Raw genomic sequence first — 27010 nt, 5'->3', positions numbered from 1 at the left:
CTAAAACCAAACAAATTGATGATATATGATTCATACTACACATATATCCACATTCAAATAATATCCAATAATTGCTTCAAACTATAGACAAATCAATGCCCAATTTTTGAAATTCATATTCATGCTTAAGAAAACAAGCTCAATCGCCTAATTCCTTCCGGCTATCTAGAAAACTACACTCTTGCCTAAAGAATCCAACTTTATTTTGGAAAAACCTAAAAAATCATTAAAAGGTTCCATGAATAAAAAAAATGTGTTCCTGTCCACATGATGAAACTTCTATCCAAAACTAATCATCGAAAACCACATGTAAACTGATGATTTTGAAGTGACGAGAATTATGCGTGGATCCAAAAAATTAGCTTTTGTCCTTTCGCCGTTTGTTTATTTGTTTCTAGGGTTTGAGATAACAAAAATAGTGAAGTCGATGACTATTGATGAAGAGAGATATGTGGCACTTATTATGGGTAAATTTGTCATTTGTAGTTGTTAACATGGTGAGGAAATCGAGACAACTAATTTATTTGAGCCTACTTGCCCGATTAGTTAATTGCGGAATTTTTTAAACTAACTCGAGGCCCTAGCACTTTCGGCGGCCCGTTCAGAAAATGACTCTTGCAGCCCAACTATATGAAACAACCCTCTTTCTTGGAGTTTCGGGCAATCCAAACCAGTTCTAAGAGTATATCAATAAAAGATTTTAAAATAATTTGAAAGAATATTTAACATATTTACTCTTTTTTTCACAAAAATTAATTATTTAAAGAAGATAATATAGTAACTCACGTTTTTTTTTTGGCAAATAGTAACTCACTTTTTTGAATATGTAATTTTACCATTTTTATACAGTGCAAAGAAATTTTTAATTTACCTTTTTTCTTTATGAGATTGTCTAAACAAAGCAAAACGTTGCAAGTCGAGAGGGAAAACAAGATTATAATAGGAGTACAAGATTGTGATGCCATTAGGATTATTCTTTGTATTTTGTCGATTTAGTACACCTATTATTTTTGAAAACTATGTTGTCCGTCGTCTGGTTGAGTTTTGAGCAGCTCTATTTAATTCCTCAAAATTTGTTCAAGGCACAAACAAAAAACCCCTAAATCTACGTCAGATTTCTTAAAATTTACCGAAACTCTGATTTCTACACTCCAACCCTTTTAGTCGCTCACTCTCGTCGATTAATTATACTGTTCTGCAGTGGGTTCGAGTTAAAGTTGTGGTTACGCCTCAGAAATTTGTGAATTTGGTTAACTGTGAAGCAAATTTGAAGCTTTTGGTGCACTATGAACGCTACCATTATTGGTAATCAGCTTCTCGTTCAATTTAATGTATAGATTACTTCATCTTCTCCGAGCCCCTTTTCTTCCTTTTTGCTGTTTTACAAACTTTGTTTTCGGGATGCATGCAGACCCGCTACAGGGTGACTTCCCTGAAGTGATAGAGGAGTATTTGGAGCACGGAGTTATGAAATGTGTCGCCTTTAATCGCCGTGGAAACCTTCTTGCTGGTATAATTTTGCTGTGATTTTCTATATCTTAATTGCAGTTCTCTTTTTTTTGGTTCTTGTTGTTGTATGTTTACTATCGACAATGTAGCTAAGTAGGGTTTCTGAGCAGCTCGTTACTTTACTTGCATTATATTCTGACGGTGGATGAATGGAGACAGAATGCTTGGCAAGCATTTGGACTTGTTCTCTCATCCACTGTTTGTGGAAATTCGAGCTCTTTGACTTGATTTTAGCACATGAGTGTATTGTATACTTCCGGGACTGGCTGTCCCGGTCCGGTCTTGATGTTTTGATATCTTCCACAATTTCTGTTTCTAAATGTAAGGCATTTTCTTAGGTTTTTCGATGAACTGTGCCAAGTTCCCTCATGTAATGTGCCCATAAGATTAGTATGATTCATTCATAGTTTTAAAAAAAAAAAGGACTTCTTGACACGCTTTTGTGAAAGACACCTGGGGCTGAAAATGGAGATTTTGATAGAGAGGAGTGTAGGGTGTAGCATTACAGGAAGTTAATGGTTGTGCCATGAAAATGTGGGAAGATCCAAATCACAACGAATATGTTCTGTAGATATTTTGTTTTTCTTACCAGTGTGCAATAACCTATGCATTGCTGGATTAAACTGTTATGGATTTGAACCGAAGACCCACCCGTACTATTCCTATATCATACAGGAAAAAAACATAATAGTTAGTTCTTGAAGAATAAGATGCGATAAAATACATATAGCTTGTTCCCTATGATGCAAGACATGCATTGATTTGGTTGTTGGTCGCACTTTTTGGTCCATGTGAGACACGGAGAAAAGGCAGAATTAATTATTCTACTTATCATTAATAAAACTTCTCCTCACTAAACTTGTAACTGTTTGCCTAATTAATCAGCAATACCTGGCTGTTCTGTTTTTTATTATTCTTTTTTTCCTTTGTGGTTGTGAAGCACGTTAAGGATTCCTCATATCTATTTGTTATCCTATGTTCTCAATTGCAAGCTAGAACCATTCTAACTCTGCTATTTGTTTACTATGTTCTGACCAGCTGGGTGCTCTGACGGAAGTTGTATCATATGGGATTTTGAAACCAGAGTCATTGTTAAAGAATTCAAAGATAAGGAATGCGTTGCCGCAATAACAAGTGTTTGTTGGTCCAAGTATGGCCACCGCATACTGGTGTCAGCTGCAGATAAGACATTGATTCTTTGGGATGTTGTCAGAGGAGAGAGAATAGCTCGAACTGTCTTAAAACAAACGTCTTTGCATGCACGTTTGCATCCTGGTTCATCTACTCCGTCAACTTGCTTAGCTTGTCCTCTTTCATCAGCCCCCATGATCGTCGACTTACTCAGAGAAACCACAATTGTGCTTCCTGTGTCATTATCTGATACGGGGAATGGTGCGACCCCTCCATTACGGAATAAATTTTCAGATGGATCAGCTCCCTTTACACCTACTGCTGCATGCTTCAACAAGTATGGCGATTTGGTATATGTAGGAAATTCTAAAGGAGAGATACTGATAATTGATAGTACAAGCATTGCAATACGTGCTATAGTTTCTGTCCCAGGCGGTACAGTTATAAAGAATATTGTATTTGACAGAAGTGGACAATATCTTCTGACAAACTCAAATGATAGAATCATCAGAATCTATGAAAACCTTTTGCCCCTCAAAAGTGGGCTTGCTGCACTGGATAAAGCAAGCCATGAGTTTGCTGAGCAAGATCAGGAGGAAAAGCTAAAATCTGCAGGTTCAAGGTCCCTGGCTCTTTTCCGAGAGTTTCAGGATTCAATCACCAGAGTGCACTGGAAAGCACCATGCTTTAGTGGCGATGGGGAGTGGGTTGTTGGAGGTTCTGCTAGCAAAGGAGAGCATAAGATCTATATATGGGACAGGGCTGGGCATCTGGTAAAAATTCTTGAGGGTCCAAAAGAAGCATTAGTAGATCTGACATGGCATCCTGTTAAACCTGTAGTTGTTTCTGTCTCCTTGACTGGCTTGGTTTATATCTGGGCAAAGGATTATACCGAGAACTGGAGTGCATTTGCTCCTGATTTTAAAGAGCTTGAGGAAAATGAGGAGTATGTGGAACGAGAAGATGAGTTTGACTTGGTGCCTGAAACAGAAAAAGTGAGTATTGCTTTGATTTCCACTTTGTTTTTCTTTTGTTTGTTTCCTAACTGAGGCATTAATATGTTATCAGGTGAAAGATTTAGGTATCAACGAAGATGAAGACATTGATATTTTGAACACTGAGGGAGATTCTGCCTTCAGTGATTCAGACATGTCACAGGACGAAATACGCTTCTTACCCCCTGATCCATGTCCTGATGTTCCAGAGATGGAAGATGGGCTTGTTGTAAATACTTCAAAGGAGGGGGAAATCAGTGAGACTGAATCACCTTTTTCCGAGGAGGCAGGGCAAAATGGTCATCTAACAAATCATGAATCCAGTCCCCTTGAAGGTAAGCTTTTGGGTTCCGTGTAAATTCAGTTGAATATGATTTGTTCTGTTCTGTCATCGAGATCATTATGAATGTTTCTGTTTTTTATATCAAATGTTAATACTTTTGTAGTAATGGATATGTTAGTAATGATGGACATGTTTATATATACTCCCTCTGTCCACAAAAGTGAGTAAAATAGGAGAGAGAAAGAGAACAAGTGATGAGAAAGTTTCCATAAATAGAAATGAGACTGATTTTGGTGGACGGACTAAAATGGAAAAATGGAACTATTTTTCGTGGACGGAGGGAGTGCTATATTACAGAACAGACTGTAGCAATATCAAGCAGAAGAGGCCTGAGGAAATTATTCTTGTGCCAATAATCCTGGAGTTATGGAAAACCCTTTGTGGCTATGTGTTCCTTGTTAATACCACATTTATTTATATTTGGATTGTTCAGTTTTGAATGACTCTTCACAAGTATAAAATGCAATTTGATATAAGAAAACGGTAGAACTTCATAAAAATGATTTGAGTGAAAATTTAAAGTTTGCCTTCAGTTACTTTTTTTTTTTGTGTTATCATTGCAATGGAGTATTGATGCCTTTTCATTTATATCATGTATATCCAAGCCAATTGCAATGTTATTCTTCCCCACTTCCACTCAAGGGATTGCAATTATTTTGCAGAAGATACAGGAGGAATGCGCTTAAAAAGAAAGAGGATGCCTTCAGAGAAGTTTATGGATTTTGAAACAGAAGATATTAAGATGCCACCATCAAAGTCAAAACCATAATGTAATTTGCTTGGAGCTGTATGATGTCTTGTAGTTTGAAGTTTCTAGTTTTAGTATTTCTGAAGGGTGTTAATTTTCGTATCAGGATTTAAGATCTTGCCCTGCACCACACCTTCAATTATTGTCTACTGCTTCCACATAAGGCTGGATGCTTCTTAAATTTGAGAAAAAAGCAGCAACACTTATATTTGAAGCTATGTCCATCAGAATATATATCCAATGTGCTCCAATATATTACTATCTAATGCAATTTCTTTTATCTCTTTATTCTGATGTTCAAAGGAAGTTCCATTGTAGAAAGACAGTCTTGTTGTTTTTAGATAAACTTTGCTAGTTCCACTGCACTGATGCTTGGTGTGGTTCTTTAGTAGTATTGTTTTATTCCCTTTCATACTTATGTTTCTCTGTTTCCTTTTATTTCTCTGGTTTCTTTCGGATGAAAGAATTGGATGTGGAATGATATCAGTGCTTTTGGTTGTGATTTGATAATAACATTATTAATTTCTTTCCACAATTTCTCATTTATCTTGTTTAGCTGTAGGAGGTTGACTCCATATTAGTACAATGAGGTGAGAGTATGAATACAAAATATTTATATTCGTTATTGCTAGAGGGGCCTTAGTACTATAAAGTCTCCAGATTGTTCACATCTTCAGGTCTGTTAATCTTAAGGCTTAATTTCCTTCCTCGTTTCACAAATAGGTTGAACTTCGTACCTGTAATGGTGAATGACAAATGAAGGTTTTGTATGCATCCATATTGTCGAACGCATTTGGTGATTCCGCCTTTCACTCCATATAAGTTCATTAGGAGTTAAATCGAGAATCTAGTTTTCTAATTGACTTATCAATATTGGTAACTTTCTGAATTCATTTAATAACAGTTGAATGTGGAAGATGTTTGCATTACGAAATCAAACATCTGGTGCTTAGCTTTTTTTGTGCAGTTTGAACAATACTTGTTAGTTTATTCTTTGTTCTGGGCTGAATACAGAGCATGCATAAGTATGTTGGTGGATGACAAAAGAACAACACAGAAGTAAGTGAATTACTGTGAAAATATTGACATTTTCCAGCCTATAAGAAAAGCTAAGGCATAAGTCTAATCGTTCTATATTCTATATTTACTTCTGTGTTTCTTTTCATCTTGGGAAGGAGGTAATATAGTCCTGATCCCATTGTCTAGTTTTTTGTATTATTAGGGACATGGCAGAAGAAAATAATTGTGAATCCAAACCTTGATTATCCATGTTTTATAGTCCACTTTGTTTATGGTGTTATATCTACTTTCTAATGGGACACTCTTGACATCAACAGGGTTATGTGTAAAGATACTACCCCGACGAATATACTTGGGAGTTGGGAAGAAAATTTAATTGATGACAAATCAGTGGCTGCTGGAAGGAATCTCATGACTTCATTGGCGCACGACAATTTTCATAAGTGATGATATAGGGTGGACTTAAATGAACCATATGGTATATACCATTGTGCCGTCAAAACTGTAGAGGGTGTTTAGATAGATTTTTCCTAGTCTTAACATGATCCAGAAGAAGAATATATTGTGGAATTAGATGTATGTGTCTGTGGAGTGAACGGTGTGATTAGGGAGTGTAGTGATGGATGAACATATAGGGCCATGGCAGTGTTTGTTGTCTTGACCTTCTAATTTATTGATCTTCATGGTTTTTCATTGAAGATATAATGCAAAAAGTACCTCTTTGTTGAGTTTGATGGTTGTTGGAGTTTATGTATTTCTTACATATCTGATTAATGGTAGAGTATGCTTGTAGATTTTGATTCATGTGCTGTTAAGACTTCCTGATACAGGCATTTGTGTATTTGATTTTCAGAAACTCCAGATATTCTTACACCATGGAATCTCCATGTGCACAGTAATGGGGTAAGTTTCCTTTTGATATGGTTGTGTAAAGAGCGTGCATCTATATTGATTGAGGTATGACCTGAATAAGGAAAATGATTTTTATTTCTTTTGCCATTTTTCTTTGGTATAATAGGTGGGTAACATAAAACAATGTGCCGTTTATCTGTCTGGGTTCCTCACAATCTTGAGTTATATACAAACTGAATCATAAAGAATCTAGTTTTTATCTTTTGCATATACGGAGTTGTAGGTGGTATAAGCGGTGAGTGCCACAATAACAAGCATAGCCGCCCCCAGATTCACCAGCAATTGCCTTTCTTGATTGAGCCCTTTCACCTCCTTCTTGTGTTTGTGTTTTTTTGATGCTCCATATGATTCTTTGTTGTCTGTGTGCCTATCAGGGATATCTGTGTCTTCGTTTTTCTCCAATTTCATTGTCTTGGCCTCAGGTAATTCAGAACTTCGCGTGCTCTCCTTGTGTACCTTCTCTTTTGTTTTGTCGTCCAGTCTCTCTGATGCAACGTGCTTTTCTATTGTTTCACTGCTTTCATTTTTCACATCATTCTTGGAAGTTATATTTCCAGTACTTCTCATTGGAGTAAAGCTTCGGCCTCTTTGATCACCATCTCTATCATGTGCATCCCTGTCACTGCTTTCCTTTTTTTCGGTTTGGGAAATTATGTTTTCTAGATTCACATCTCTAACATCTGGAGTACTTTCCTTTTGAGGGGAGGGTTGCTTTCTCGTAGGAAGAGCGCCTTCTTTACCAACTTTCTCTCTTGGGACTGTAATGCTAAGTATCCCTCCATGGAACTTGGCACGAGCCGAATTCATTTCACCATTTTCTGGGACTTGAAAGTCCTCCAGAAAGCGACTCCATTTGTTGCCACCTACAAGGCGTTCCCCGCGAACCCTAATGGTGTTCCGTCCTTCCATGCTCACCTTGATCTGCTTCTTCATGAAACCTGCAAAAGAAAAGGTGAATTCTTGAGCTTTCTCCAATTTTTAGCCGGTGTAGTGTTTAGCTGTATATATTGACAACTTGATTCTCTTACTCACCAGGAAGATAAATATTGAGAATATGAGATTCATGATCTAGCTGCCATTCAGACTCCGGCTTGAAATCTTCATAGACTGACCGGACCACGCCTGGTCTTGTTCCCCGTCTAGAACCAGCAGCACCGCCACCTCTCGGACTCATTGCCATCTCATCTGCAACTAGTTTCTTCTTAACGTGGTAGATTTATCTTGAACTCTATAATCAACTGTATGTGTGTGTGTGTGTGTGTGTGACTTGCTCATGCATGGATTTTACACCCATATATATATATATATATGAGCTTTGTAGGTGTAGTTTCTTGATATGAATGAGAAACTATTGGTTGGCAATAGGATTGCTTGTACAGTTTGCGTTGTTTGGATTTGGATTGGTTAAGAAGGAACTTCTTTTCCCCAAAAGATAATAACTAAACTAGAAAAAAGTGATTACTTTGACGAGTATGAAAACAAGTCATATTACTTGACCTTGTATCCCAAGTAAGAATATCCTGAATTTGATCATTTTCTTTTCCTTATTCTGTAAGAATTGTGATGACTTTTAAAATTTAATTGCTTATCCATATTACACATTTACTAATTCAAGTGAACATTGGATAGAAAGTGTGACTCGGATTGACTCATTCTGCTCAGAACATTAATTTCAAATAAATTAGGCGGATTATGTGTTCAATTTGATAAAATTTTCCTTAGTATTCGAAGAAAGGAAAAAAGAAAATGATTATTTCCATAGAAAGTCAAATTAAAATTTGTTTGCCCAAGATATGCCCTTCTTGTTCTTCATGCTGCAGTTGTAGCTAGGCTGGATTTTGACATACAGTTGTGATCAAATTTAAAATAATTGTTTAAAAGTGTTTTTACAAATTTCTAATAATATTGTCAATTAATAAAGACTCGTACAAATTAAATTCGACATCTCTATATTATTCTTTGAATTTTAGTTTGTACTGTACAATTTAAAAATCGAACGATTTAGGAGTAGTAGTATTTTTTAGGGTGTCACGTTTATAGAGAAGTTAAATAGGTAGAGTCGTATTATGATGGATGAGAGGTTGGCCTACCGCCCATGATAATGATAAGCATTTCAATAAGGTGACCTTGCGTGGTGTATTTCGTCTCATAAGTATTTAGTAACTATCTTCATCGACAAATCACTAATCAAAATATAAATGACCTCATAAGCTAATGGATCAATATAAACATGTAATAATCAAATAACTCATTCTCTAGTGCATTACATTACAAATTTACAATTCAATTGTCGGAGATTAGCTTTTCTTGGATTAGAGTATATATTACTCTCACCATTCCCAAAGAGTATAAACTTTGAGTTCGGCACAAGTTTTAAGGCATTATTCGTAAAGTAAGAGAGAGAGAGATGTTTTTAAGTATTGTTAATGGAGAATGAATCCTACCTCATTAGAGAGGAGAGAGTTTCCAAAATTGAAATGTTCACTTTTTGGAGATAGACGAAAAAGGAAATAGTGCATACTCTTCAGGGCCGGAGAGAGTACGATATATTCCGTACAGTTTCATTATATATACATTGGCTTCAATTCGCTGCAGTAATACTACTTAAAATATATTCTGGCAAATTGAGTCCTCTGATAAAAAAAAAGGAACGACATGTATTCTTACAAAAAATAAAGACAATTTGTTAGTGTTGAGAAAGCAATACCCAGGTACAAGCATCGTAGGCTCGTAGCTTAGCAGCAAAAAATATGGTACTACTGTAAAAAAAACTAGAGAGTAACTAACTAGTAGTAGGGGCAGCCGCAGCATAACTAAAAGTGTCTCATATATATCCAACAGTGCAAAAAATACAAACAGAGATACAATAATTAAATACATGGTGGCACTGGTTTAACATGAATAAGTACGGTTCAAGTATTAGGGAAAACAAAAACTAACATGCTCCACTGGTTTACCAGAATTCTAATGCCTACAAGTTTCATCTCTCTAATTTTTAACTTTCAAATCTATTAAAAAAGTATTTATTAAGGTTGCTAGTTTCAAAACTAGGGGATGTTTAGAAGTGACTAACTCAATAGCCGTAACTGGAGCTATAAACCGAGCCATAGCCCCCACTTTGCCCAGAAAGATTGGGATTTGGAGGCTGAGATGTGTATGCTGATCCATGAGCTGCATAAGAACTGTAATCGGCGGATGAAGCATGTTGAGCTTGAGCTTGAGCTTGGGCTTGGCCTGCAGCCGCTTCAGCCATAAAATTCTACCAAAAGATGTACATAGGAAATGAGTATTTATAATGGACTGTGAAAGTAATCAAGTTAAGAAAAAGGAAAGATGTACTGCGGCAGACAGGTGAGCGGATAAGAGATGAGTAGCAGCAGGAAAATTAAGAAAATAAAAAAGAATGAAAAGAGAAACAACAAGAAGACTTTATACAATTCTTGTTGTTTCTCTTTTCATTCTTTTTTATTTTCTTAAGTCATTGGTTAGCTGCCGTAAAACATTGTTTAAAATTCTTGGGTCATAGAAACTTGAGACCATTTCGACTTAATATATCAAAGTTCTCAGGAATCGTTCTGAATCAAACTATTAAGAAAGACATAAAAAAGTTGTGGCACAAGAAATGTCACGGGATACAAAACATGTATGTGCAATGTAAAGCTAGAAAAACACACACAACGATTTCTGTAGGCAGACAAGAAATTAACACAAAATAAAGCAGTTATGTCGCTTAGATAATGAAAATACCTGAATCAGTTGCTGAGCAGTTTGGACTTGAGAAGTAGTTCCACTAATCTCAACGGTCATTTCTCCAGGAGCCCCCCTAGTTTCTTGTATAGTAACTGTGGCACCACTAACCCGACGAATGTAGCTTATATTTGCACCTTGTGTACCAATTACAGCATCTGCATAAGATAATGGGATTTGCATTTGCTGTGTGACCTGCAAATTTATCATTTCCATTAATGCCTTTAGTAGGAAAGTAATGATTACGGTATGATGAATGATTATATATCTGGTTCAGGAAAATCAACATATATATGGACAGTTCAGATGGGAACTGAATTGTAACGAGGAAATAATTTTCCAGCGCCTCCCAACAAGAGGCCAAGGATCACTACAGCCAGGGAATGGTCCCAATCTAAACAACTTTCTGCCTTTAAAGGCACTGGTATTGATCTTTGATCGAGATTCTAGTTTCACTTCATTGACCAGATAGCTTTAATGATGGGAGAAAAAGATAACCTGAGTGATTACTGATGGAGCGGGCTGGCTGGATGTGGAATGCATTGGGCCGTCTCTTCCATAGGCAGATATACCTTGATGAGGTTGTTTTTCAGGAGGTGGCATGTCCACTGGAGGGTAATAATTATCGAACTGCCTAGGTGGAGGCATGAAACGGGGGCTAGCTCCGAATCCAGGAGCTGAAGGTGCATTAGGTTGAAAAGATTGAGGCGGGGGACCCCAAGGCTGAGCTGGCGCCATGTGCTGTTCCACATGAGAATTGGGCATTTGCATCTGACAAAATGATCAGATAGTAAGATCCAGAAATTATGTTCAAATGATAGAAATTTCATTCCATATGGACTTTTAATAGCAGACATACTTGCATTTCAATTAACGGAATTATGCTGCGATCTACTAAAAATTTCCTCAAATGAGATGCAATCAACTCAATTGCCTTATGAACGCCTGCAGGCTCACCAACTATCTCTACGATTCTGTCATCTTGGAGGGCGAAAACTGGCAGTTCTTCTGTAACAATTTTTCCAGCACTAAATATATGAGTAATTGATATAGGTATGGTGAATATTAGAATATATTAACAGATAGTCAGAGACATCATAAAATATTATCTGATAAGCTTCTAATCAGTCTATATCCTTCAATAGATAAACAAGCACTGAAATATTCCGAAATGTACTATCAGGGTAACACATCTATCTAAGCATAGCCAAAAGTAGAAAAGATGATAAATCATAGAGTGCACTCTTATTTCCTAACATGTAAAATGGCTGCTAGGTGTGGCAAACTTTGATCCACTTAGACTATACATAATAGCAAATTCTGGGAAATGGATATAAAAATGCACAGCATTTCTCGAACTAGGTTATGGTTGTTTATGTCAAAAGAGAAAATATCAAAATCACAGACAAAATAGATAGTCTGCAGACATGAAAATGCAACCAGTTCCCACATGCAATACAGAAGCCGTAATCAGGTCACATATTACCAGCCATTCCGCAACCTTCTAAAAGATACTGTGTTAATAGAAAACAACCAGTCATACTAGATTTTCATGTTTTTCGTGTTTACAAAAGGAACCATACATCAAAGCTAAAACTTAACTCACTTAACTCTTGGTACAGTTGAAAAAAGAAAAGCCTGAATAATTCATATGTACGAATGTCGAATAGACCAATATTAAAACTTGAATCTTTCCCAAGCTACTTACAGGTTCTTTTTATAGTAAAAAAATGCCTCTTATGACCAGTCAAGAGCTAGATTACCATTTTGCAACATATTGGTATAACAAAAGAGGAAAAGAATAAAATGGTAAGAGAAGAACTATCATGCATACAGTTCATATTCCAAATAAAACATGAGATGCGATTAACAAAGAGAAACACCTGCTCCAAGAACCCTAACCACACAAGTAGAGTCTTCTTGAATTGATTTGACAGTAGTGCCTTGTTTCCCAATTAAACTTCCTGCTTGAGCAGCTGGTACAAGAAGCCTTGTAGAGACCTTGCCTACTGCACCTGCGGGTGGATGAGTGGAATCATTGTCCAGCCCATCCACAACACGTTTGTGCACCCTGAGAAGACCATCTACAGCAGGAGGCAGAGGTGAATTAGGCTCTTCCTTTGCAGATACCATAACCTATCCCCAAAAAAGGTTGGCATCAGCATAGAGTTTGTATGGTGAACTTCTGGCATAAACCGAAATTTACTCCAAGAACAATAAGAATGCATAAGCAACCTAAAAAGCCTATTTAAGTAATATTTATATCACAATTAACCATGAGAGCATGCTTCCAATAGTAACTGCAAAATATAGAGAGCAAACAAAGCAGAAACAATTAAACCACCATAATTTAAGCGTTGAATGGTCAATACAATAATTTTTTTGGTAGGAAGTGGAGATAATTTTATCATCAGAACCCTAAGGAGTCCCCTGCATAGGTGGACAAAATTGGCAGGGACATTATAGTCGATAACAATATTATTGACAGCTTAAAGAAGAATAATCATTTGACAGGTGAACTTGCTGAATGAACAGACAAGATGTGAAGTATGTTTGTAAATTTGTTTCAATTAACTTGTTCAACTTAGGACATAGATCAACAGTTCTGTAGCTATCTACACTAGTTATAGATTTCCTGCGTATGGTCAGCTTGAATAACAATAACTGATACGAAAGGAACTAGGTTACTATAATAATAAAAAAGAAAATTGACAAAATAGTTACAACACCAGGTGTCAACTTTTTCTTGCACAACTGAAATCAAAACCATTCTAATTAGGTTAGACATGATCGGCATTTGTTTCCACCAATTCAATTGAACGGTCTATTAAGGCATGCTTACTCTTTTGAACCAAATTTAGATTATTTTACACCTACTTACCATGCTATCAAACCCTTAACCCATGCATTTATATCACTGTGTGAAAGTGGGAGGACCACAGCTGCATTCGTGCTAGTTCCCTCCCCAATTTTTTGTAATTTACCAACATGATGATCCTAAATTTTCTTGAGCCTACATCCTCAATTTTGAAACAGATATGTAACTATGTTTATTACAGGTTACAGTATGAGTTGAAGTCACAGCCTTTCATTCAGTCTTTATGTGGCCACCTCACATAGAAAAGATTAGAACTAGTTCATCATTACAAACACCAACAAATCTCCACAACTCACTACTCATAATATACATTCACAAATAAAAGCCCACAGTGATAAGATACAAATTTACTAAATTACGAAAAAAGATCGTGTGCTATTGAAGTGTATGCTTGTAACTAGATTAAAGGCCGTTACAGTAACCCATAGATAACATACTATCACCACACACCAATTTACGTTGTCAACACTTTAAAATTCTATCTTCTCTTTAGGGCCATGAGTCAAGAAGAACTTGCAAAGGAACTTGTTTAAAAGTAACTACCTCAAATAAAAAGCACCCTCAAAGGATTATCAACAACTATAGCATGTGCTTATGGATAATCCCAGTGCAGAATTCACACATTATAGCTTCATCCTAATGACCTTTTAACATATTTGGAGTTCATTATCTAGTATTATGCACCTCATTCTGAGTACATCTGCAAAATGTCAAAGTCCATGCCAATGTAGTCATAGTGGCTTTTTGTGCCAGTACCACTTGATGAACACTCCCAGAGTACTCTGCAACTAAAGACTTGAAGTAGCAGAACAGCACGAGCTTGTAATGTCAATTATTAATTGTTGCAAGGTCATGTCTCTGAACCAAGTCTCCCCAAAACATATGCCTAAAATTAGGGATCCAAGGCATTGATTCACTAGAGTCTAGCGACAAACATATGCAGCAAGCAATATCTAACCAAATTATTTTTAACTTTGTGCATTGTCATCAAATATAATTCACATGTGCAGAATAAAGAAATCAGTTCAAGGGTATGTGGACCTGAGGTCTCAATAAGCTGAATGCAAAAGGCAATTAACATGAAACCAAAAATATACGTAATTTCATATACATAGTGCTCATTAAGAATGATGAATAAGGAGATGGCCTAACACAAAATATATCCATGCACACACATCTATAATAATAATGCAAATGATTAGACTCTAACTCAAATCATGCTGCAAGGCTCGCGAATATCATATATTAATATCAAAAAACAAACTAAATAACTAATGCAATTGCAATATCCCCAAAAGCTACGACGGAACTCAGTGAAAAAGTAAGAAGTGAACAAGTCTCTGACTACAAACATCATACGCATAACAAGCATAAATAGACATTTCAGATCAATATGTTCAAACTCATATTTTTTACTTACAGCTCTTTCTCTTGTTCCCGGAGGACCATCAAGGATCTTAATACGAGCTTTTGTCTCTTCACATGTTCTCTTTATGTATTCTCCTTTACGACCAATTATACTACCAACCTTCTGCGCAGGCACCAACATTCTGAAAACGCTCTCTCCTGGCCATCCTGGCCATCTGTCACCACCTCCATCAACAGTTTCATTGGTAAGGTTCTTTTCTTCATCTGTGAGTAAGTTCTCTGGCATACTATCTTCTATCTCATGTTTGTCTTCCTCTCCGGGTACATGTGAAAACTCATGCACAAATTTTTGTTCATTGTTATGTTCAGCTTCAGGTTGATATTCTTGATCATTATCAGGCCGGTATCCAAGCTCATTCTCGGGTTGGTATTCATGCTTATTCTGAGGCTGGTATTCATGATTCCCATCAGGCTGATATTCTTGTTCATTGTCAGGTTGGTATTCCTGTTCATTGTCAGGTTGGTATTCCTGTTCATTGCCAGGTTGGTATTCATGTTCATTTCCAGGTTGGTATTCCTGTTCATTGCCGGGCTGGTATTCAAGTTCATTTTCAATTCCGTTGTTAGGTTGATATTCATGTTCATGTTGTTCTTCAAGTCCGGTAGGATTCTGATCAATTTCCTCCATAATATATCAGCTGAGCAATGTAAATTAAAATGGATGTGGTCAGCGTAATTATGTGCATAATATCAAACGTTAACAAAGCTCCATGCAACTTTATCATATATATTCCCAGTAGAAAATAGTGAATTGCCTATCCAAGAATCAAGTTATTGCAGCATAGAAGGGTACAAATGAGAGCATATCAGGCGATTTGAAGGAATATAAGAATGACTTGATTTTTTTAGAGAAACAGCCAGAGAAAAACCATAAAATTTTAGGCTTACAATAACAAGTGTTTGTAATTTCCATCTAACAAAAAAAACTAAGCATCACTAGAGAAAATAAGAGTGGCAACAATCTATCAATTTTAGGATGAGTCTCTAAGACAATATGAAGGTACAACAAAAAACAATCGAAGGGCATAATAACAGCAAAGTGCAGATAAATGTTCATGCAACAAGCCAAAATTAAGAGAAATGAGGGGGTTGCTATCTGGGAGTGGGAGGGGGCAAGTCTTCGTCAAATCTAAACTTGAAGTATCACATGGAGCAACTATATAGCTTTAAACAACAGAGAAGCAAACTCTTTTGGAAATATACATGTCTTGCACACCAAAACTTCTAAGGACCGGGCCTCCAGGCCTCAAAGTGTAACCCATTCGGCAAGTCTCTGTAGTGGTGTTAGATAACCCCCTAGAAAATGAATAACATGACTAAAAAGCACCGACCCCATCCTCCAAAAGAATAGCTAAAGTGGAATAATAGCACAAAGTGTGTGTCTTTTATAGAGGAGACATTGAACTCCTTTAAACGAAGGGTACTATAGCATGAGTATTCCTTGGACGGATTTAACATCTATATCGATATCCATATGAAAGACAATTGCATCCATGTTTGGTCATTTTCCCACCAAAGAGTCATTCAATTGTATAATAGTACAGTACAGTTTGTCGAAAATGTACTCAAAAGATGAAATCTGAATTCCAAAAAAGTGAAATTTGATTTCCAAGAACCAATTCAGCCTCATCTGATTACCGATTGGATAAACAGAAACTCTAATGCTTAAAACTAAATACTGAGATTCGGAACTTATGTTTAGCTCCAAGTTTAGCCCACTACAAGTACGGATTCATCACTCCTAAATTTTCACAAAGGCAATCCTTGTTTGGAGAATTGTCTGTGATGCGATGTGAGAAATTTGGTCTGATTTGCTAATGGGGCGATTTCGCAAGATATCTAATTTGTGATGGGGAGTGAATTTACCTGCTTTTGGCCGTTGGCTTTGGCAGCTTATGCGGAGCGCGGAGTCGCCGGGGCGAGTGGAAATGCTGCGGCGCGCAGTAGCGCACTGAGACTACTGCTTCGGGAGTACACGAACACGGCAACAGAGAGATGGTGGAGCGGCGCTTATGGACTAGGGTTCCAACCCTAGACTCTTCCAAACTTGTCTAACTCTAATTGGCCCTATTATTTTAATTAGGGATGAGAATACGGATATCGGGTATTGGATTTATCCGTACTCGACCCGATATCCGCCGGATTTGGATACCCAATATCCAATTTTATGGGATTGGGTGTGGGATTGGGTATTGAAATATTAGATAAATCGGGTATTGGATAACCCGAATGGGTATCGGGTATTACCCGAATATCCAATTTATTATTTAAAGCATATTTTAAATTAGGTTTAGCCATTTTGCATTAAATATAATCTTATACTTTAAAATAAAAGTGATCCATTTTTTTTAGTTTTATACTACAAAATAAATGAAACATTAAAGATATTAGTCAATTTAGATATTTCTATATTTCTATTAATATATAAAATTTATTTTTTTTATTAATTATTAACACATGTAAAGAGTCGGGTATTTGGATACCCGATACGTCGGATATGGATACCCGGGGCGGGTTTTGGATAGACATTTTGATGATTTTCGGGTTTGGATACCGGGTTTTTTCGGATCGAGTATCCACGGATACCCGTATTCTTACCCCTAATTTTAATAAGTTGTCTATCACATTTTGTGCCCTTGGAGCGTGAAAATGAAATATAAGCTTTCAACAATTTAGCACCCATGAGGTTGCCACAACTCTTTCCTTGATAAAAATTTTAAATCCTCCCTCACCACACCAGTCTTCCACACCAAAACAATTCTGTCAATCTTCTCCATCCAAAAAATTAATCTCTCTAAATAAGACTTTTCTCTATACCTTATTGTCTCTTATTTTACTATTTATCGACTTTAACTATTTATTATTATTTTTACAAAACGAGTGTGATAGTTAATGCGGGATAGAGGTAGTAGTATAGTACTAGTATATTTTTTAAGAAATGGACTCTTTACCCTCCATTTGTTTTCAAGTAATCAAAGTATATTTCTAATTGTGTTTCTCGAGTTTTTAAATCAGTTGTCTATTTCATTTAGGCTATATAGATATTAGGTGGTATCATAAAAAACTAAACATTGGGAACAATTGAAGAATGGATCCCAAGTCCAGGATGAGTGTTAGAGAAAGAAAAATAATTTTTTCAAATGCCAATCTTTCAATTTTACATGGGCTTGATTGCATATTATGTTCCATCCTTAGATTCCACTTTTCAGAACGTCGCAATAATGTTGTATGTATACTAACCTATTTCTTACTACTACTTCTAACATAGTTGGAATTTGAACATCTATTTGACATCAGAACTTTTAATTAGTTGTGCTTTTATGTTACTATGAATATGAATTGTTCCATTAATTTCATTTTTGATTAACAGAATTGAGGGCTGGTGTGACAAAATCAAAATTAAACATTCTTAGTGATTCTAGCTGTAATTCAGTATTGGGCTTGCTTTAGGGATAATCCCATTTGAGGCCTATTTCAAGTGTTCATTGGATTTCTGGCTGAATAGATACTTCATGTTAGTATTGGACTTTTTGCTGAAGGAAAGTGTTTATCTATAAATTATTGTCATTAGTTATGCGAGTATTGTCATAAAGCAGATTGGAAAGAAAGAGAAGGAAATTATTGTTCACGTAAAGCATGTCTACCAGCTAAAATAGTGTTTATTAGCAAAGCCAATTGACTATCAAATTAGATCATAATTATAAGATGCGACATGATTAAGAGTGGGAGCGTAATGCTTCTTTCAGTCGATACCATTTTCTTCATAAATTTAAAGAAAAGACAATTCTCTGAGTTGGTGCGAAAATTACAGAGGAGGGTGGAAGGTGGCCCATTGAATCAGTCTAAGCATTAAATTCCTTAATTATATGCCAAGAAATAATCAATGCATTATTGTATTACCTAACTAAATTCGGACCAAGATTTGGCATCAACGCGTTACGCATCTCACGTAAGTTCCAATATTTCATGAATAATTTAGTTGGTCGTATATTCCTTAATTAAATAATTGAGTGGTGCACGACTAAGTTTTATCTATTGGCATAACTATTGTCTATTGAGACGCAGATGCCACAAATTGACCCTCTATTTTTCTTCTCTCACATTTTATTCCACATTCTGGTCTTAGGAATCCAAAGCATCAAATTGACTTTGTACGTATTATGCCAAATGTTACTTTTTACAAATTTCATAATGATTTAGTTTAGACTTTTGTATTTTTTACCACCAGAGTGTAATTTATGCATTTAATTAATCATTAATTAAATTTTATTATATTGGGAATAATGTCCTTTAATTATATTAATATTATATTGAATAATTAATTGTATCCGTATTCCGTAAAGAACTTTAGAAAATATATTACTCCCTAAAGAAGAATGTAAAGCACGCAACTTGCTTTATTTTGATCCAAGGACTACAATAGTAGTATAAAACTATAAATTGTCCATAGTGATCCGAAAACTATAACAAATTGTTCAGTCTACGTATGTATGACTCAATTTGCACTACGCAAGAATTTAATAGTATATTCTACGATGATGTGACTGGAGTTTCGAATAAAACCAACTATAGTACATAATTGTTTTTATCTTTCATCGAATCATTATGTCTTCTTTTCTTTCGATCGATTCTTCAATGTAATTTCGAACGACTATGAAACCTAATTTACCTAACATACCCGTTGTAATAATTTGTTTTTAATGATTACAATTATTAAAGATACTAAAAAGGAAGCGGAAAACACAATACACCTCCGTTGGTACATAAATTGGTGATAGGACATTAAGGATTTGATAACTATGGCTGATATCAATTTGAATTAGAAAAGTTAAAAATGAATTTTCAAGCATCAAGGATATTAAGGATTTGATAACTATGGCTGATATCGATTGAACTAGAAAAGTTAAAAATGAATTTTTAAGCGACAAGTAATTTATTACTCTCTTCGTCTCCTATTAATTATCCACTTTTAATGAATTTTCAAGCACCAAGCAGTTTATTATTTCCTCATTAATGAGAGATAGAGGGAATAGTCGTATATGTTGACATAAGAAAAATAGCTATTCGTTCAAATATATAAAGATAGATTATAACATTAAAAACGATTTAAGACATTTTTTTTAAGAAATTAAATATATGGTGGTAGATAATGATGGAGGGGAACTTTTCTATAAAAAAAAACAAATAAAAAGAATTGGATAAGTTCGAAACTCCGAAGTGATTATTTCAGTTACGACTTTGTTTCACTTTATAAATCCTATCAATCTTAAAGCATGCTTATAAATTAATGTGATTCACGAAGTCTAAACTTTTATTATTATAATCCAAAAACACCATTTCAACAAATTTTATCTACGATCTGTTTAATTCTTACAAGTTAATACACGAAACATGTGTATGGTGCTGATTGATTAAGTAATCAATGTAGCTTGCACATTAGTACAATCCAAAAGTAAATTAATTTTTGATACATGAAGTTTGGACTAGGGGGTGAACATCCGGTTTCGGTTCGGTTTTTTGTCTAAACTGAATCAAAATCGAAAAACTGAATCGAACCCGAAATATCAAAAACCAAACTTCAAAAACCAAACTAAATTGAACTAAACTGAGATTACTTTAAAAAACCGAAAAAAAACATACATATATTAATATAGGGGAGTGTTATATTGCTAACTCAATACTTAATTGCTAACTACAATTAAATAATAGCCTTTAGATATTCAAATCAAAGGCCTAGATTAGCAGTCACAGAATGTCAATAACATCAAAAATGAACATAATAAGGGTATCAAGGTCAATTTACAACAAATTAGTTGTAATTAACTTTTGAAAAAAATCCCATAACTTAAAAATGCATATAATTTTCTCGATTTAAATTATTTTTCCGCACAACATATATCAAATTGAAGATAGCTTCATAAAGATTCTAACGAGATCTCACTTGCATATGTTCCAATATCAAAATTTGTTTTTTTTTTTAAAAAAAAAATTTCAATTTTTTCGTACAGCAACAAATGTCAACATAGCATATAAAATATGTCAATAATACATGTAGAATGTCATTCTTAAAGCAATGTGTTGACATTCTCAAAGCATTGTGTTGATATTTTCAAAACACTATATTGACATTTTCATCCCAAACCCTAATTTGATAGTTTTTTATCTTTTTCGATTTAATTAATAAAAACGAAAATTACACGTGGTAAATTTTAGACCACTAGATTTCTAAAATCCCATGGTCTTAAATTAGTTGTAGTTAGCAACTAGAGAGTGAGTTACCAATTGATCACTCCCCTATTAATATATTTATATAATATATATTTTATTTTATATATACCACTTATAAAAAATATATATATAAAATATAAAATTAATAAAAAATATATAATACATATTATATAAAATATATTAAAAATATATAGTATTATATAAATATTATATAAGTATTATATAATATATAGTATAAAATAACAAAAGATTCATCAACAAAATTGCTAAAATTTTCATAGTAACTGCTATACAAAATAGGCATATTGGAAAGAAAATAAAAGTTGAATGGAGTACATAATTTTCATACGGAATTTTGTTTGATACTCACGTCGATACACAATTATAATTTGTTAACCATTCGTCAAATTAATTCTCACATTATAAAAAAAACTTTATTATTACAAAAATGTAGTCGGAAGTTACATCATATAACCAAGAGATGCCGAGAAAACGAAAATCATGCAAACATTAGTAGATTGTTTGTATGGTTTACCATTTTTGTAGTACTACAATATTTTAGGGTATGGAATCGTCCAAATCTATCACTTTCTTTTACTCCTTTTGTCTTGGAATATTTATTTAGTTATAGAATATAAAATAAAGTGAGTTGAATAAGTAAGTGGAATATGAATCTCACGTATATATTAGTTTTACAATAAAATATGAAAGGAATAAGTTAGTGGAATGTAAGACATACTTATTATTTATGGTAAAAATGAAATAAGACTATTATTACAATGCAAACTTAACATAATATGACTCTTATTATAATACTATATTAATTTATTATCGCGAACGACAAGATGACAATTAAAAGAAAATGTAATAATAGTACAAGTAAAAATCGGCCCACTAAAAGTAAAAGCCATAATCGACTTCACCTGCTGAGTTAATAATAATAGTAGTTGTATGAATTGAAGACGGGCCCACTAAGTATGAAAAGTTGGAGTGCAAAAACCGGCCCTCTCAATTTCAAACACTCCCACCACTAATCAATTCAAATTCCAAATTCTTGCCTTTTTGACTTTTCTTTTTTATTTCATTTTCAAAGACTTCTTTTTTTATTTCATTTTCGGAAAATTCAAAACCTTCAGCCTCCTCTACGTTACTTGACGCCGTCCAAACTTGAGTATCACAGATTATCGATTTTATTCAAACAAATTAAGCCGCCTTTTTGTAGTATTAACAATAAAAAAATGAAAGCAATAAGGAAGAGCACACACACGTTAGTATTTTTGTTTGCTGTTGAGCTAACAAAATTACAAAAGATTAGATTATGCAGCACCATTTAATTTGTCATTTTAGTATTAATGGCTTACTTTATTTTTGGTAGAACTTGAACAATGCAATTAATGTAATATACTTAATTTAAGACATATTTATGGACCGCATTTATACAGTGACAGAATTTCCCACCGAAAATTCAGGTGTTTTGCATTGTATAGGTATAATTATGTAGCACTATTAATTTGTCAATTTCGTATTTATATTTCACATTTAAAAAAAAAATTTAATTGATGGAAGGATTTCGTCACATCAATTGGGTACTCCAAAATCATTCGCCATGAACTTGTTTATATTTTGTGATTTTACTTATTTTCAGAATTAAAACAATATTAAGGCACTTATATTTTCCTTTCTAAATTCTATTAGGCAGAGAATAAAACAATATCAAGGCACTTATTGAAAATTGAGAAATTAAGTACCACCACTATATCCTTGTCCTTTACAATAAAAGAAAATATTCCCCCAAAAAAATAAAAAAGAGACAAAATAAGGCAAATAAAACAACGGCCCGACATCAGCGGTTACGAGATTCGAGTGAATTTGGAAAAACAAAATAAAAATAACAGAAAAATAATGATAAAAAGAAAGGGCAAGGTTGAAATATGGTGTGGGAAAAATAGAAGAGAGAGAGCGCACAAAACCTCCGTTTGTTCAGAGAGAGAGAGAGAGAGAGAGACAGCAGCGGGTTGCGCTCACGTTTGCTCGTCGCAGGCTGTGGTAGCGTTTGAGGCCGTATTTTGTTACCCAATTTATTTGAAGATCTTGTCGCTCAGATCGAGCGCAGAAAGGAGGAGGAAAGAAAATCCCATTTGTGAGAAATCTCTTTCGTTTCTAACCAAATATTAGCTCTATTTGTTTGAGAATCATTTGTCTTGTAATGTTTGGTTCGATCTGCATGTTGTATGTTAGTAATCTGGTGTTTCTGGCTGCTGCTTATCCCTCAGTTGCTTCCTTTTTTTCAGGATTAAGTGTTTCTATTTTATCTTTCACTCAACTGTGTCAGTGAAATTTGTGTTAAGATTTAGGTATTTTTAGCTTTCTACCACATGATATATGGAATTTCTTTTCTTTTCATTTTTAATTTTTTATATAGCTGAGGCTTTATTTCTTTTTTCCAAAATAAAGTTTCGATAATAGTTGAGGGCTGGGTTCGGGCAGCGATGATTTCTCGATTGATAGACGAGGGTATTGTTAACTGTGACGTTTGAATTTCATGGCAATTTAGCTTTTGAACTGATTGTTTTCGCCGATAAGGTTACGATGTGTGCTTTTCTGTTTCAGTTTCCAGATGCCTTTTTCATTATTAGTATATTTTATTTGATGGTTTCCTCTTATCCACATTTTCAGTAATTCACTGGGAATCTCGTATGGCTCCTTTAATACATCTCATTTTTCTCGTTTTTTTTGTTATAGCCTTTTCATGTTTTGCTGAAAAAGGCACATCATGTTTAATTTTAGATTGAACTTAAAGGGCAGTATTTATTAGGCCGGTTCAGCAAAACAGTATTCTTTACTGTGTAGCGTTGAAAAGTTTGTCACTGTTTAACGTTGAAAATATTTCCACTGAACGAATTAATACAAGTAGTTGAAGGGAGATTCAAAAATGATTAGAACTGTTTCATTTCCTTTGAATCTCTGCGATGAAAAGAACTTGATGCTCTTTCTTAAATTTTTACTATTGATTATAACTCTGAAAGCTTTAATTTGTTTCAACTTGAGCTATCACTAGCTTAAAAACATTTATCCTGTATCAACATTTCTCTCTGAAACTATATGCTTTTCCTCGCTTTTCAGCTTAAGCCATGCTTCCTTGAGAGTCTTTACCATCATTAGTTTGAACGGGAGTGTAGTTAGCTATTATACTATGAGCAATTATTGCCATTAGCTCTCACTTTGATGGAGCCCATTGCAGTTCTTTCCATTCCTTCCCTTTTGTTTTCTTTTGCCAACTATGGTTGTTCAATATAATTTCCTGTGCATATTCGTTTCTAAATCTAAAGAGTTCTTTTTTCTTGGAGAGGTTTTCTGACATCAGCCTGTCAGCCATCTTATTCAGTTGTGATAGAAAAAATTCTGTAGAAAAATAGGTATTTAGTTGATACCTTGACTTTATTTTAATGCAGGCACATGGGGAGAGATGTTGTAGGTCTTCGTATTGATAAAAAGTCCAACATGGTCAATGATAAATCAAATGGCACCATCCGTGTTGCTCCAAAAGCTGTACAAGAGAAACCTGGAAAAAATGATTATGAGATGAATGACAATGACACGAATGCTAGAGTTCCGGATGACTACGATAAGAAACAAGATGTGCTAGGGTTGAAAAGCAACAATCACCAACCTGAGGAGAAGATTTTCAATGCTGAGGCTCAGAAGTCTCCTGAAAAGAAGTCAAACTCGCCAGCAAAACCTGCATCGGGGTCTACTGTTAATGGGATAACTGATGCAGATCCATTAGAGCCCCTAACTCCTAGTTTAGAGGATGATAAACAAATCTCGCATGTAAACCATTCTAATGGGTCTGAAAGCAATGATTCTGGTACAGAAATTTTGCCCAAGTCTCGTGATTCACATTCTCCTGGATCAGCAAAGAAATTGCAGGTGAGTCATTTCCTCTAAGCATCATATCAGTTTTGTATCTCTTCCCAGTCCTTTCTTTGGGCCTTGTCATATAATACATTGTATTTTATAAACTCCATCCAAATCATTTTGATATGGAAGATGTCTATATTAAATCAATTGAGTCAAGATTTTTGGCTTTGTGATTGACATGCTACTCATTTTGATATGGCTTAGAGTCTGTAGCAAGTATATATGGTTGGGCCGTGTTAGATATATGCTGTGTAAGTACAATATTGATAGTGTAGACACAACTTTGTTTCTGATGAATGATGATGGCTGTTCCTGTTCCAGCCAATCGCACATTTGTCTTCAAGGAAGCTGCTGGCGCCTCATTGCAAAAATTATAACGATGAAGAAGATAATTGGTCCTTGGCTTCCTCGTATCCTCTAGCTGTGTCTTTCTCTGTGCTTGATCTCGTTTGCACTTCCCCACCCCCACTTTATTTTCCTTGCTGCACTCCCCCCCCCCCTCTAGTTTAGTAGTACATCTGCTGTGCACTTGGTCTCTTGTTTGTATGTTACTTCCTTAGTATTTGTAGTACTGCAACTTCTGTACGGATGAGAGTCACAGTTCCAGTTGCTCCAAGATTCAATTGTGGAAACCGTTTAGAGAGGCGTAAGGAGGTACTTTTCATGCAGAATGAAGTCCATTGTGCATTGTTTTCGAATTCTTCACATTCTTATCATTTCTCCTGATCTTTCTTTCTTAGTTTTACACTAAGTTGGAAGAGAAGCACAAAGCCTTGGAGAAAGAAAAACATGACTATGAAGCTAGAACCAAGGTATTACTTTGCTTGGTTTTCATAATTACCACTTCTTGCAACTTACCGATTATGTCTGACCTCTATATTTCTTCTCTCCTTTCCTTCTTATTTGGGATTATTTCAAAATTTATATCTTAACCTACATCTTCTCAATATGCAGGAAGAAGAACAGGCAGCAATAAAGCAGCTTAGGAGGAACATGATGTACAAAGCAAATCCTGTCCCTAGCTTCTATCGGGAAGGACCTCCACCAAAAGTCGAGCTCAAAAAGGTTTACGTTTTCCTATTATATGCAGCTTGTTCTACATAATCTGACTGATTCAAATGCATTCCAAGTACTCCTTATGTATTATGCCATGGTAAATCATTTATTTTCTTGCATGTTCGTATCATTTTGTACTAAATTTGTTTATATACAGCTGCCTGTCACCCGTGCCAAATCACCTAATCTAACCAGGAGAAAGAGCTGTGGTGATGCAGTCAAATCGATTACTGAGGACAAGGTATCTTCTGGGCGAGCATCTCGTCACAGTGTTGGTGTCTATAGAGAAGGCAAAGCTTCTCCTCTTCTGAAAAAGGCCTCACCTATAACCCCTAAAAGTAAGGATCAAACTAATGCGTGGAAGTTAAATGGATCTAACAAAGCCAAGATTCCCACGAAACAATCTAAAGTGAAGAGCGAAAATTCTCGAGCAAAAGAGCAGGGGAATGCAGATATTGCAGTTCAATCTTGATGTTGATGTTTTTTACTGGTAGTCGTAGTTTTACCTTCGCCTGGAAAACTCTCTCGAGTTTCCATATGATTGTGCAAGGCAACTTTGTTACCTGCAGTGACTTGCCAAAGGTGATGTCTGAATTCTGAGTTGTATATTTTGTGTAATTTATAGCGTCCTGTGCTCTTACAAACAACACATTTTGCTTATTATCTGTATAACTTGTGGTTTTGCTCTAGGGTTATGTCTTGCTCGAGTTATTATGCTATGCAGAATGTATTTGAACTAATTTTAATTTCCGCTGGATGACGTTTATGTTGCAACAGATCTTTTGATTAGTTGGACTTTAGCCGTAAAAGAAAAGATTGGACCAAGTTATATCGTCTTATTTTTGTTGTCCACAAATTAAAGCGTAACAAACAATTATCATTCCATGCGCGTGTTTTGACATCCGACTTGTCCCATACTCCTAAATCATTTGTAGAAAACGATACACCAAACATGTATAGAAGCATATAAGAAACAGAGATGAAAGATATGAGAAAGAGAGAGTTCTATTTCACTCGAAAATCAATCGCTCACAATGAAAAGATCATCCCTTTTATACTAGAAAGATGATGCATTTTAGATCTAAAATAACCAA

The 27010-nt window shown here is 35.0% G+C and overlaps 4 protein-coding genes across 7 annotated transcripts; 2 read left to right on the top strand and 2 right to left on the bottom strand.

Moving 5' to 3' along the window:
* The first annotated feature begins 902 nt into the window (after positions 1–902).
* LOC125188613 (protein RBL-like) lies at positions 903–7158 on the top strand. 4 transcript variants are annotated; one of them, XR_007170764.2, is made up of 8 exons: positions 903–1305; positions 1412–1510; positions 2548–3635; positions 3709–3970; positions 4641–4748; positions 6064–6224; positions 6600–6649; positions 7033–7158. XR_007170764.2 is itself a non-coding variant. In XM_089058916.1 (6 exons), exons 1-5 carry the CDS (start codon positions 1287–1289, stop codon positions 4745–4747), a joined length of 1575 nt encoding a protein of 524 aa, XP_088915042.1. In that variant the 5' UTR covers positions 903–1286; the 3' UTR covers position 4748; positions 6064–6543. The 4 variants fall into 4 exon arrangements, 2 of the variants coding, with proteins under 2 accessions (XP_088915042.1, XP_047941515.1); XR_016130682.1 differs by lacking the exon at positions 7033–7158 and having other exon boundaries at positions 6600–6727; XM_089058916.1 differs by lacking the exons at positions 6600–6649; positions 7033–7158 and having other exon boundaries at positions 6064–6543.
* On the bottom strand, positions 6716–7838 carry RTM2 (HSP20-like chaperones superfamily protein). Its single transcript, XM_048085559.2, has 2 exons — positions 7691–7838; positions 6716–7596 (listed from the first exon to the last, which is right to left on the bottom strand). The coding sequence occupies exons 1-2, from the start codon at positions 7836–7838 to the stop codon at positions 6848–6850; spliced, it is 897 nt and encodes a 298-aa protein (XP_047941516.1). The 3' UTR covers positions 6716–6847.
* A 1630-nt stretch (positions 7839–9468) lies between these two features.
* Positions 9469–16767, bottom strand: FLK (RNA-binding KH domain-containing protein). Its single transcript, XM_048085473.2, has 7 exons — positions 16578–16767; positions 14704–15349; positions 12289–12541; positions 11265–11413; positions 10904–11176; positions 10406–10600; positions 9469–9917 (listed from the first exon to the last, which is right to left on the bottom strand). The coding sequence occupies exons 2-7, from the start codon at positions 15337–15339 to the stop codon at positions 9732–9734; spliced, it is 1692 nt and encodes a 563-aa protein (XP_047941430.1). The 5' UTR covers positions 15340–15349; positions 16578–16767; the 3' UTR covers positions 9469–9731.
* Positions 16768–22867: 6100 nt separating this feature from the next.
* Positions 22868–26605, top strand: LOC125190237 (uncharacterized). The gene is made up of 7 exons (XM_048087485.2): positions 22868–23079; positions 24392–24869; positions 25182–25270; positions 25430–25514; positions 25601–25672; positions 25815–25925; positions 26074–26605. The coding sequence occupies exons 2-7, from the start codon at positions 24396–24398 to the stop codon at positions 26386–26388; spliced, it is 1146 nt and encodes a 381-aa protein (XP_047943442.1). The 5' UTR covers positions 22868–23079; positions 24392–24395; the 3' UTR covers positions 26389–26605.
* The last annotated feature ends 405 nt before the right edge of the window (positions 26606–27010 follow it).

Source organism: Salvia hispanica, chromosome 5 (assembly GCF_029641045.1).
Source record: "Salvia hispanica isolate PSC_SH4W2 chromosome 5, Shi_PSC_v1, whole genome shotgun sequence".
Classification (NCBI taxonomy): Eukaryota; Viridiplantae; Streptophyta; class Magnoliopsida; order Lamiales; family Lamiaceae; genus Salvia; species Salvia hispanica.
The sequence above is the reverse complement of the archived record's forward strand: the minus strand, read 5'-3'. Positions and strand labels throughout refer to the sequence as shown.

Bases quoted from the DNA above. Each gene is read 5' to 3' on its own strand.
- LOC125188613 (XM_089058916.1), top strand. The intron at 1,511-2,547 runs GTATAATTTTGC...TGTTCTGACCAG, and splicing joins CCGTGGAAACCTTCTTGCTG to CTGGGTGCTCTGACGGAAGT. The intron at 3,971-4,640 runs GTAAGCTTTTGG...ATTATTTTGCAG, and splicing joins TGAATCCAGTCCCCTTGAAG to AAGATACAGGAGGAATGCGC.
- RTM2 (XM_048085559.2), bottom strand. From the start codon at position 7,838: ATGGCAATGAGTCCGAGAGGTGGCGGTGCTGCTGGTTCTAGACGGGGA. The intron at 7,597-7,690 runs GTGAGTAAGAGA...TTTCTTTTGCAG, and splicing joins TCTCAATATTTATCTTCCTG to GTTTCATGAAGAAGCAGATC.
- FLK (XM_048085473.2), bottom strand. From the start codon at position 15,339: ATGGAGGAAATTGATCAGAATCCTACCGGACTTGAAGAACAACATGAA. The intron at 12,542-14,703 runs GTAAGTAAAAAA...TTTTGGGGATAG, and splicing joins CGGGAACAAGAGAAAGAGCT to GTTATGGTATCTGCAAAGGA. The intron at 9,918-10,405 runs GTATTTTCATTA...ATCTTTTGGTAG, and splicing joins CTGCTCAGCAACTGATTCAG to AATTTTATGGCTGAAGCGGC.
- LOC125190237 (XM_048087485.2), top strand. From the start codon at position 24,396: ATGGGGAGAGATGTTGTAGGTCTTCGTATTGATAAAAAGTCCAACATG. The intron at 24,870-25,181 runs GTGAGTCATTTC...TTCCTGTTCCAG, and splicing joins GATCAGCAAAGAAATTGCAG to CCAATCGCACATTTGTCTTC. The intron at 25,673-25,814 runs GTATTACTTTGC...CTCAATATGCAG, and splicing joins ACTATGAAGCTAGAACCAAG to GAAGAAGAACAGGCAGCAAT.